General features: G+C 43.0%; 1 protein-coding gene across 1 annotated transcript in view; it reads right to left on the reverse strand.

Moving 5' to 3' along the window:
• Nucleotides 1-452: 452 nt before the first annotated feature.
• PCARE (photoreceptor cilium actin regulator) overlaps nucleotides 453-12,987 on the reverse strand; it is a 48,389-nt gene continuing 35,854 nt past the window's right edge. Inside the window, exon 2 of the mRNA XM_068232759.1 lies at nucleotides 453-3,621. Within this exon, the coding sequence (XP_068088860.1) occupies nucleotides 3,498-3,621 (124 nt within the window). The 3' untranslated portion in view covers nucleotides 453-3,497. The remainder of the gene's footprint in view (nucleotides 3,622-12,987) is intronic.

A 12,987-nucleotide genomic window follows, 5' to 3' on the forward strand; every position in this document is an offset into this window, starting at 1 on the left:
ACATTTTTTTTTTTTCCCTTTTAGCCCATTTATCCCACAAAACCATCTCCAGCTACTTGGACTGAACATGCAATGGCTGGGTCACATCAGGAACATCAATGCGTCAAAACTCCTGAAAACAATTAGATGATAATAATTCTGGCTTGCATGCCAATTTAATCCAGCTTATACTTGATTACTTTAGAACAGAGGCGTCAAAGCAGATTGAAATGATTAAAAACGGCTTAAAAAGGGAGGTAGCAGTGGACTTACCTCTCTGACTAGATGTAGATAGTCAGCATCCAGTAGGAAAATTCTTTAATCATATACTCCAGAAAATGCAATGAGTTTCGTGGGCATTCACCTACTTTATCTGGCAATAAGTAGGAGCAACTGATTTGTAACTGTAAGGTGGCAAAAGCGCCTCCAGCTTAGAGTTACAAATCAGTTGCTCCTACTCATTGTCTGATGAAGCAGGTACATGCCCACGAAACGTGTTGCATTTTCTGGAGAATGTGATTAAAATAATCAAGTATTCCTAAGTCCATCCTTGGTGGAAGGGTGTTACCCCTATTTTTTTACTTCTACAGAGAGCGACATTTTAACCCGAGTGAGGTTGGGCTTAATCTCACCACCTGCCATTACAGGGTTGCCTTAGTGGTAACCAACCTTTGTGAGTACTCATTTCATCTATTACAAGAATTATCACCTGTGCTAGCATACTACACTATCAGGGGCTCTCAATTATATTTTATGTTTTTCAAGCTTAGACTTGGTCCAATTCAAATCGTCAAGGATTATATCTGATTGAACCAATTTCAAGGAAACAATCACATGGCATTGCTTCCTGTGAGAAAAAGCTTTCTACCCGCTTCTTATGGCCGCCACATCACTTTTGGAGGGGCATTTGTTTTACTAAAAGAAAATAGAAGCCTGTGCTTTAAAATGAGCTAATATTTTGCCTTAAAGTGAATGGGAACCGCATTTAAAAAAAAAAAGAAGCAAATACTTACCTAAGGAGAGGGAAGGCTCTGGGTCATATAGAACCTTCTGTCTCCGCTCTCGGTGCCCTCTATCCTGTGCTGGCTCCCCCCCATTTCAATCCACCACCGAAAGGGTATTTGGAAGTCTTCAGGAGCCGTGTCCTCCCGAAGACGTGCGGCTCCATACTGCACAGGCGTGAGCGTGCAAGAGAGCGTGCTTGTGCAGGCGCAGTACAGGGTCGCCCTTCTTCAGGAGCACTTGGGCTCGCCGAAGACTTCTGAAGCCTCCTTCGGCCGGGTAAAGCAGTATTTGACTAATTTAGCCAAATACTGCTACCGAGCGAGCCAGCAGTGGAACGAGGGAACCAGGAGAGCGGGAAGGCTCTATAGGACCCGGAGCCTTCCCTCTCCTTGGGTAAGTATCTGTCTCATTTTTTTAAATGCGGTTCCCATCCCATTCCCTTTAATGCTACTAAGGAGCACCAACAACGTCTAATGGTCGTCCAGTGCAAAAAGCTGTAAGTGGTTCTCATTTGCACATATCCAAACGGCTAGTTCCAGGAATTTGGAACCTCATTGGTATAATGGTCTCTTCTCAGCTATCACCTCTTTCAAGTACATGAAGAGCCAAGGTGAGGCGGCACAATGTCAATTCATTGTGTGTTGAGTGCTTGGCCTTGAAGGTTGTCAGCCACCAAATCAAAGATGGAATACAAATAATGGTCAGTACAACAAGGTACTCCGGTTAAATAGGCTACGGTTTACGTTTTTTTACTATTTTCTGTGCACCATCTTGGTGTGTTGACCATTACGTGGATTCCATGGTTTATGCCGTTTCGAATAAAGCGGACCCAAACCAAACATTTTTTTATTTCAAAATATTTAGTTGCACCACTCTGACGCATTTCAGCGCATGCTTTTCACCCTTCTCTTTGCATAACTAGGGTTATACAGGTGGCAGCCATTAGCAATTCCTCCTTTGCCGGACACCTCCTACTCCACCAGTCTGCCTTATTCTGTCCCGGCAATATGAAAGAAAGGGAGGGGTTCCTCCAATAAATGTAAAATATTTAATATTTGTCATCATGCAGCTAAAAAAGGCTGCTATTTATCATTATAAGTTAGAAAATAGATTTTATTTCTGAAATCTTGTATTTTTAATTTGGGTCCACTTTAACAAACCAAAGCCTATTTCATCGGACTACTTTGGTGTGCTGACAATTACGTGGCGAAGGAAGAAGCGCTGCATTTCACAGCTAGAGTGGACTGACTCGCTAACGGCACCTGTCCATCAAAACTTAAAGGGAACCCGAGGTGAGCGTGATATGGAGGCTGCCACATTTATTTCCTTTTAAACAATACCAGTCGCCTGGCAGTCCTTCTGATCCTCTGCCTCTAATACTTTTAGCCATGACCCTGAACAAGCATGCAGCAGATCAGGTTCTCTGACTCAGCTGAGTCAGGTTTTAGGCTAGGTCCACACTAGACACAGTTGCAGGACGGACACTGCAGTCCGGATCAGGGGAAGATTAGGGGAAGTACCCACTGTACTGCAAACTGATGAAAGTGCATCAGTTTTGCATCAGTTTCCGTTTCGGTTTTTCCCTGACAGAAAACGTCTCCATCAGTAGGAAGGAGTGGGAGGATTTTTTTGGGCCAATCATAAAGCTCAGGCTATCCGTTTTAACATCCGTTTTTTGCCTGTGGAGCTGGAGATGCGTTTTCTCATTGCTTTCACTACCCCTGCGTGTAACCGTGGTCCTGATCCGTTGCGTGAAAATGCAGCAGATCCGGACCTTCCGTTCAGGTTTTGAAAACGGGTCCCCGCAAACGCAGACGGATCCGTTTTTTACTTGGGTGAGGCTGGCTGCTATTTTGAACATTAGTATCCGGGACTCCGTTTTTCATCAGGTTTGAAAAACGCAGCCACGGATACGTTTCCGGACCTAGTGTGGACCAGGTCTAACTGGATTAGCCATATGCTTGTTCCAGGGATTTGACTCAGACACTACGCATGCCAGCAGTTCATGAGGAATGTCAGGCAACTGGTATTGTTTACAAGGAAATACATATGGCAGCCTTCATATCACTCTCACCTCGGGTTCCCTTTAATAACAAAGACTTGAATAAAGTATACAGGCAAGTCTTCTAGGCCTGTTTCCAGTCATTACTGGCGTGTATCAGGGCCACCCGACTCATCAAAATGGGATTGGTACCAATAGCTGGGCGATCTGGAACCCCAACTGTTGACACGTGAAATTCCAGGCAAGGTATTCTCAATGTCATTCGTTGTAAGCTTTCTAAAGAAGACCCACTAAGAAAGCACATGTGGCTGCCTCCTGTGACCTGCGATAATTGCACACCTTCAGATTCAGGTTGTGGTAGAAAGATGTCCATGTGACAGTAGGGATGACTCCTGGATGGCATTATGAGCCCGCTGATTCAGTTCCTGTATCCCCCAGACTCTGGCTCTTTACCACTTGTTAACAGTCGCTTTGCTTTCCACTATTGCCAGGGGAGTAGATGATTAGCGCGTCATTGAAGGCCTTGTCCCACCACGCACAGCTCGGAGGGGGAGACTCTCTGGCTGGAGGCTTTTGGATCAGCTAAGCCTGGGCTGCTCGCCGATTGGCTGTCTTTCTGCGTAGATTCGCTGGCCCTGAAACGAGAAAAGAGGCTTATGCTGAGACGTTAACGAGAAATGACTTTATTATGCTAAGCATGCTGCGATAATCGCTTTATTAGACATATACTGGGACACAACTAATCCTCAGACTGCTAAATTTATGCAAACGCTTCTTGATTTTGTTTTTTCCTCCAAGCCTAAAAAAAACATCCACCATTCATTTCAAGTAATCAATGGTTCACGAAAGAGAATCATTTTTTTGTTAACAATAAGAAAACGTAGCATTCCTCTGCATGAAACAACAAGGCGTGATCTGACTGCCAACCTTTCTTTTTACAGCAGACTGTCCCTGTACGGACATAGATGCTCAACACAACAATGATAAATCCACAGCTTTTGAAAATGAAGATACGAGGGTGTATCATAAAGTTTTAATTAGCACCCTTAAAAAGAAACCGTAACCAAGAATTGAACTTTATCCCAATCAGTAGCTGATACCCCCTTTCCCATGAAAAATCACTTCCTTTTCTCAAACGCATCATCAGTATAGGTGGTATTGTGGTGAAACCCCTCCAATAGGTTGATGTCAGGACCATGGTTTAAATTAGCCCCTTACCTCCCACACTCCCCAATAGTTACACAATCATTTTTTGTAAATATATATATATATATATATATATATATTTATATATATATATATATATATATAATTAAAAAGATACATAAATAGTTACCTTAGGGACTGAACTTTTTTAATATGTATATCAAAATGGTATATTATTATTATTTTTTAAATTATGGGCTGGTAATAAGTGATGGACGCAAGACTGAAAAAATGCACCTTTATTTAAATAAAATATCGGTGCCATACATTGTGATAGGGACATAATTAAAATGGTGTAATAGCCAGGACAAATGGGCAAATAAAATACATGGGTTTTATTTATGGTAGCATGTATTATTTTTAAACTATAATGGTCGAAAACTGAGAAATACAGATTTTTTTAATATTTCTATTAAAATGGATTTATAATAAAATAATTCTTAGCAAAATGTACCACCCACAAAAAGCCTAAATAGTGGCGGAAAAAAAACAAGATATAGATCAATTCATTATGATAAGTAGTGATAAAGTTATGAATGGGAGGTGAAAGTTGCTCGGATGCAGAAGGTTAAACAACACTGAAGTTGTTAAAGTGTACCTGAGATGGTAAAGAAAAAAATATATATATACATACCTGGGGCTTCCTCCAGTCCCCTCCAGCCTGATTGCTCCCACGCTATCCTCCTCAGCCAACTGGATCATCCACATTTGGCCCCGGAAAATCATCCAGCCGGGGCCAGCCGGTGCAGGTGCAGTCCTGCACCGCACGCTCCCCCGTCCCCGGGAGTGTGAGGGGGACGCAAGCACGGCCAGGCCATGCCTATGCAGTATGCCCCGGATAGGAGGACTTTCTGGGGCCAATTGCCGAGGATCCAGGCAGCACAGAAGGATGGCAAGGGAGGGATCAGCATTGAGGGGGTTGGAGGACACCCCAGGTATATATAATTTTGTTCTACTGCCCCATCTCAGGTTTACATTAAGCAATTTGTTCATTCTGAAGTGCTCTTCTGATTGATCTGAAGTGTGATTGTAATGTGAGGTCCTATTTCATAACTAACGCTTTCAAATAAGTATTAAATACCATGAAAATATGAGTAGACTAGCTGCATGTGCCTTATCAATATGAAACATTTTTAGAGGACCAGCTCTGACAACCAGCCTTACAGGAGCACAAATACAAATCACAGGGCCCCCCAGCAAAACTTTAATGTTTACAACCCTTCTTTTGCTGTTTCTTGGTGCCCCTCACATCCTTGGATGATGGATCCCATCCTACCATGGTCATATAACAAGTGTGGCCATCCGGATCTTCACACCCATAACAAGTGTAGCCACAAAAACACCTGATCTGGAGTATCAGAAACAGGGAAGGTTAGTAGATGGGCCTCGCACACCTCTAGGGCCCTCTTCAGTCGCAGAGGCTGTTCTCCTTTAGCTATGGCCCTGCAGCCAGGGGCATAACTAGATTTAGTAGGGCCCCCCTGCAAAAATGATAGCATAGGGCCCCCTTTGTCCCCGAACCCCACGAATTGGGAGCCGGCAAATGGCAGCAGAGAGTGTTCTGCAGTGAAGCAGCCTCTGGAAGCAGGAAATGATGACATACACTCCTGCACATGTTTTTGTGAGTGAATGGGGAGGTTTCTTTGCTAATTGGCTGCACTTGCAGTTGGAGAGAGGGAGGAGGAGGCCCCCCAAAACCTTAGGCCCCCCTGCGATGGCAGGGGTTGCAGGGGTGATTGCTACGCCCATGCCTGCAGCCTTATCGTACACAGCCAGAGATGGCAAGATGTAATCCGACAGCAAAGGATTATGGGAGCAGACATGAAAGGCTCTCCTTACTTGCCCTCAGGAACAGCTGAGATGAACTGCATTGCCATTATAAGTGCACTGACACAGCCTCGTACTGTAAAGCCTGGTACACACCATGCAATTTTCACTTCAGATCCTATTCGAGCTAGCTATTAGATTGATATTCAGATAGGACATCAATCACATTCAGAAGAAAGTTAGGATACCCACATATGCAATTTATTTAAAAATTTCAATCAGATCTCTGATTGTTCTGATATCAATCAAAAACGTATCAAAAGGACATACACATGGAACAATAGCCAGTATGTCGATTGATATTCTCCAACATGTCTCATCTGCTTCCGATCGAGAAACTGATCGATTTTGTGTGTTTGTTCACTTCAAGAGTGGTCAAGTAGTGTCTCCATCCCAGCTTGAAGTAATAAGATGAAAGTGGAAGATATCATAGGGGTGGTCGAATTATTCATAAAATAAAATTATTCAATATAGTGGATATAGCTAAATTATTTACAATCTCCTGAAGATCTCCTCCTGCTATTCTAAAAGGCAATTATTCACTAGAATTATCAAAGACAAGTTAAATATATTTTGCCTGCATATTTGTTTCAATAAAAACTACTGGAAATTAAAGTATTTCTGAACACATATACATTGATATTAAATGATAAGGTTACTGTGCAAAAGTATATGAAGCAATGAACATACTAATAATTACAAAGAGAAGTCATAAACTGTCTTTAAAAAAAACAATGCATACAGAATTCTTTATTACTTTTGGTATTTACGTATAAAGCTGTCTGCCAACGGCCGCTATGTATTTCCCCCGCAGAATATTCTGGCGTGCGCTGAGCTGCCGAATAGATCAGCTGTTTATTTTGTGACAAATCAACTGCTATCCTATTTGACAATAGACTTTTCTGACGGGGAAATACAGAGCGGCCGTTAGTAGACAGATCAGGTAAGTTCGATGCTGCGATTGGCAGGCTCATATACGCACATGTTCACTTTCAGTAATCGGGCGCCTGGCTGGTCATATGGCAATGGGAGTCGTAGCTGATCAGCTACTATATAGAACACAGAGTAGGGACACCAAGAGCCAAATATAGTGTAGTATGTATTGGTAGTTGAAATGAAGTATGATAGAGTAATAAGCTATACTCACAAAGCAGGCTTACCTCAAAGGCAACCACCTTATAGGCAGGAGGGGAGATTAGACCTGACCCCACTCAGGATTAAGAAGTTGCTCTCCGCAGATGAGGTAAAAAGGGGGTAACACCCCTCCACCAGGGGTGGACTTGACATATGTATGGATACAGAGGCGCCAAAAGGATAAAATAATCTAAAAAGTTTAAAACATGAGGAGGCAGTGGTGGACTTACCTCCTCCAAGAAGACACAAAAATTGCCAATGTGTTTGTCAAATACAACAAGTTTTTTTACATACTCCATGGGACAATGCAACACGTTTCACAGGTTTGATCCCGCTTCATCAGGCAACAACAACGGAGCAATAGGATATGTGGTCAGTAGAAGAGCCTGGCTCTTCTACTGACCACATATGCTATTGTTCTGTTGTTGCCTCCTCATGTTTTAAACTTTTTAGATAATTGTATCCTTTTGGTGCCTCTGTATCCATACTAAGCTACTATATAGAGTTTAATGGTTGTGGGCCTACATGAAAAGGGCGCCGGTAAAAAAGGGCGCCTGGTGGAGCCCATATATATACCAACTTCGGCTACAAAAAAGGCACCTGGTGTAGCCCATATAAACTTCGGCTACAAAAAAGACGCTTGTTGTAGCCCATATAAAAACTTCGGCTACAAAAAAAACAAGGCGGCTGGTGTAGCCCATATAAAAACTTCGGCTACAAAAAAACTCCGGGATGTGTTAATTACTATTCCCCCTCCAGGCCGCCATGGATAGTGGGGGAATGAAATAATTCGGCTTCCAGCGCTTGTAGCCCATATACAAACTTCGGCTACAAAAAAAAGTCAATAATATGGGCTACAGAGGGGCACCTTACTGTAGCCGGAAAAAATATGGGCTACAAAGGGGAGCCCGCTTGTAGCCGAAAACCTTGTAACCGAAAAAATATGGGCTACAAAGGGGAGCCCACTTGTAGCCTATATCAAAACTCGGGCGCCCTTTTCTACACCTTGTAGCCCATATTTCCAGAAATAACATTGATGTCTATGGCGGCGCCCTTTTCATACAGGCAGCTCGTGCGCCCTTTTCAACCGATCCCATGGTTGTAGCCAATAATTGTCAATCAGCTACAGCTACAAATTTTGGTTTGACGAAAATCCAGTTGGATCAATTGTGCCCATTAACAGAGAGTATTTATAACCAATCCAATCACAGCCGATCAGAATTATTTGATTGCTCGTACGATTTTTTGCTAGAAATTGGTCTGTTAGTGGTCACCGTAATGGTGGCCACTAATGACCCAATCTTTTTCATCCAATCTTACCATTTCTATGTAATAGAAGGATTCTATGTATTAGAAGCCTAACTCAATATATCCACTCAATTTACCCTTATACTACATTGATTTGGTAAAATTGGATGAAAAAGATTGGATCATTAGTGGCCACCATTAGACTAAAGGTGGCCACTAACAGTCCAATTTGTAGTGAAAAATCATTTGAGCGATCAGATAATTCTGATCGGAAGAAAAATGGTTCACTACACCATCAACGAACCAATCTTTGCTTCCTATCTATCACAACCAACAAGAAAATCCAAATTTTGATTTGATGAAAATCCAATCGAACGACTATTTTTATAATAGTTTGTAATCAATTGTTCCCATCAACGGAGATTATTTACAACCAATCCGATCACAATTTCTGAGCGCTCTAACGATTTTTCACTACAAATTGGACTGTTAATGGCCACCTTAATGAGTTCCACTGAGGAACAGTTCATATCATCACTTGACATGCACTGTGAATCACAGCAGAAAACAGCTCAGTGCTATATAAATGCATAATAATAAATAATATGTTTCTAATTAGTATGCCTGCCAGACTGTTAACGAACCAACCCTACTATTGCCACATAACACTGATTCTTTGCTCACTACACTGGTTATGCAAATCCATGTAAAATTTAGGTTCTAGCTATCTGAAGGATTTGTTGCAGCTGCACCACACCGGCCACTACCTCAGCTCAGTAGGATCTTATAATCCAGTCACTCCCATAGTACTCTAAACCTTTTAAACCAAAGCCTTCTGTCATGCTGCTCTGAACCAATGGAACTCACTACCATACCCAATCAGGACAGCTCCATCCGAGTTCAGCGACAGTTGGGCCTTGCAGACATTAGTCTTTGTTGCACACTGCTGAAAGGCCTCTGACAGTCATACACAATGAGCTTGGCCAAACTGCATGTGCTGTCCCACGGAAAGGAGAGCAAGAACCAAACAATTACATAAACAAAACACAACCCAGTCAATTGCTATGTGCCTAAGTAAACTCCAATGCAGAGTATGGGGGATGCCTATACACACAAACTGTCACAGAAGATTGATTTGTCCAGTAAAAGTTGTAATTAAAGTCTGTATGGCACATCATTTGCCAGTAGTATGATCGAGAGGAGCCCAGGTCCAAAATCTGCACTACAACCCTCAGGTTTGTAACCACAAAATTCACTGAAAACATGAGTCCTGCCTTAAAGCCGCTTAATGAATACTATGAAACAAGATGTTGTTAAAGGGAATCTGAAGTGAGAAGCTCAGATAATAGTTTCCTTCTAAATAATTTACATTGCCTGGTTGTCCCTGCAGATCCTCTGCCTCTATTCCTTATAGCCATAGACCCTGAACAAGCATGCAGATCAGGTGCTCTAAATGAAGTCTGACTGGATTAGCTGCATGCTTGTTTCATGTGTGTGATTCAGACACCACTGCAGCCAAAGAAGTCAGCAGGACTGCCAAGCAACTGGTATTATTTAAAAGGAAATAAATATGGCAGCCTCCATACCCCCCTCCTTTCAGATTCCCTTTAATGTGTACCTGAGATGAATGCTTAAAAGGATTTTTACTAACCTGGGCTCCTTCCAGCCCCCTGTAGTCTATCTGCTCACTCGCCCTATCCTCAATGGCGGTGCTGTCAGCCCTGTAAAGTCAGCTATTTGGCTCAGTTGCCTATTACAGCATGCACACCACTGATGGAGGAGGCGTGCAGCCCGGAACAGCGCATGCGCAGTGGTCTGCAACTCAGCTGGATCATGGATTTTCCAGCGGCACAAGATATGGGACTGGACAGCCACAGAGGGAGTAGATGGATTACAGTGGGCTGGAGGAAGCCTCATGTAAGTAAAAATCCTTTTATCCATTCATCTCAGGTTTATGTTAAAGGAACACTGGGCACCTGTTAATAACACAATTTGCACTTACCTGGGGCTTCCTCCAGCCCGCCATAGGTCACAAGATCCCCCGGCATCCTCCTGGCTCCTCTCCCGGTCCCGCTGGTGGTTCCATTAATCGGTGACTTTGGCTTGAAGTTGCCAGTATGAGTCCCCACCGTGCACGCTATGCGTCATCACTCCGGCCCGCGTGAAAATCCTCCGTACTCTAAACCGCGCCTGCGCAAGACTCTTAGGCCGGCATGATGACGTGTAGCGGCCAGCGTGATGACGCGTAGCGTGCACGGAGGGGACGCGTACTGGCAACTTCAGGCCAAAAGCCGCCTGCGAGACCTGGAGAGGAGCCGGGAGGATTACGGGGGACCTCGCAGCCCACAGTGGGCTGGAGGAAGCCCCAGGAAAGTGAAAATTGTGTTTTTAAAAGGTGCTCAGTGTCCCTTTAAATACAGCTTTGAAAAATATATTGAAAAGTTATATCAGCAGTGTGTAAAGCGTTAATATCCCATAAGTCAATATGCCCTTGTCGAGGTGTTGGCTGCTTCTCTCTGGCAAGGAATAAGATCTATCATCACAAGTTACAACAGGCTGCTGAGAAGAGAGAGGAGTGGTGCACACACAGCACGGATCCTGGAACTGAGTGCGACAACAAAAACAACATCCACTCTTCTCCAAGAATAATCCCTGTTCTTCATGAAGAAGAATAAACCCTCGCGGGGAGAGGCACACGCACCCACCTCGCAAGAAACGCCCAACGCCTATCACTGTTCACCAAAAACAAAAGTGTATTGAAGGAAGCACAAAAGCTTCAGCATTATTATTGTGCTTCAGAATAGCAGCTGTCAATTGTCGCTAATTCCCTGGACAATCACGGTTGTTTGTTTTTAATGGAAACTATCATGCATCTTCCGTGAGTACTTATTTTTAGTTGCTATAGCAAAGTTTATCCAAAAATAACTTATTAAAAATAAGTTTTCATGTTTGTGTGTGCTTGCCGTTCTATAGCTTTATGATGTTATTATAATGAGTCATAAGTCATCCTTCTGGTGGTTATTTGTACGCAGAATGCGTTTAAAATTTTACCTGTAAAGTACTTGTGCCGAAAATGGAGGGATGACCCCAAATCACTTGGTTTGGCAAGATGGGAGTATGCTGTGTTTGTGTCTTTTGTGTGGCTGAAGGACAAATATATTATATTGTACTGCTGCATCACCCCGATATTCAAACTGCAAAGGGGAAGGCACAGACAAAATCTCTGTGAGAAGATTGCAGCCTATAGCACAAATGTACTATTATGCAGAAAGTGGCTAGTGTCCGTGCTCCTGACAAATGATGGTCATGTCTAGCCTGGGGTACTCATGGAGAAGCATGTGATCAGTTTGGTCAGGTGAGGTGATAGATATGTAAGTCTCTGATTTGCTAGTCATGATCATGTACTCTGGGAGGAGAATTCCCAATGGCTAAACAGCCTAGGCTAAGCATCACTGGGAGGGTGGGGCTACATACCAATATATACTGTAGATAAAGAAGGTGTTTCTGATGCTGAAACCAGGAACATTACCGTAAAAGATTGTATCCTGAATTAATGTACTGCATTCTGCTATATGTAACTACACGGCCTATTTAAACATATATTAATATAGTTGGGCATGTATTTATTGGAAAAAAAATTTATCCAATAACATCTGCATGTAGCAAAAGTAAGTGAATCCTTAGGACTATGATGCAATAACAACCAATAGGGAGATGATGAGAGAGAGATGCTGATCAGACATATAAGACACAGGTCACTCATTATGGAAAACGTATTTGAAACCGCACATAGTGCTTCCCAAAGCACAATCGCAGTGCAGTGGGAGCAATGTGCATTTTACCACAGCGCTGAAAAAAAAAATACAGGCGCTGCTGCTTTTTTTCGCACATCACGTGCGATTCCCTATTGCCAAGTCAGCTGCTCTCAGCTGGTTGTTGGCCAGCAGTGCAGATTGGTCCATGGAAAGATGCTGCAGTTTTTCCACTCAAATGTGACCTCTGCCTACGCTCATACACATGTCCAAACAATCTGCCCAACTATCTTTCAGACATGGCCTCAATTCACGGAGCTTTATCAAACACTTTATCGAGCGTTGGATAATTTACCTCACGAGTAAAATCTAATTTTGAATTCACTAAGGTGTTATAGATTAACCAAATGTTTTATTAATAAAACGTTCAAGAAATCTACTTTACTCATGAGGTAAAGTATCAAACCTTCGATAAAGTGTTTGATGAAGATTAGTGAATTGAGGCCTTGGTCTGTTGGGCGTGTGTACGGCTGGCAAACAACCAGACGACCAACTGATAACAGGTTTTTTGCTAGATCCAACCAGTGGATTAACCTGCCCATCTATCATGCAAGTTGAAACAAGTGTACAAGTCTTTTGAACAACTTTATTGTTTTTCAATGCAGACATGTTGTGACGTTTGTATGTTGTAAAGTTTGTCATTTAGCTTGCACGCATAGTATTTAACCATTTCTGCTGCCCGGACGTGAAGCTCACGTCCGGGCGGCTGCTCTGCTGCGGTGCCGCACTTTCGCGCACTCCCACGCGAGATCGCAGGCGCGCCCCCGTGGTGTC

This window comes from Hyperolius riggenbachi, chromosome 4, assembly GCF_040937935.1.
Source record: "Hyperolius riggenbachi isolate aHypRig1 chromosome 4, aHypRig1.pri, whole genome shotgun sequence".
Taxonomy (NCBI): Eukaryota; Metazoa; Chordata; class Amphibia; order Anura; family Hyperoliidae; genus Hyperolius; species Hyperolius riggenbachi.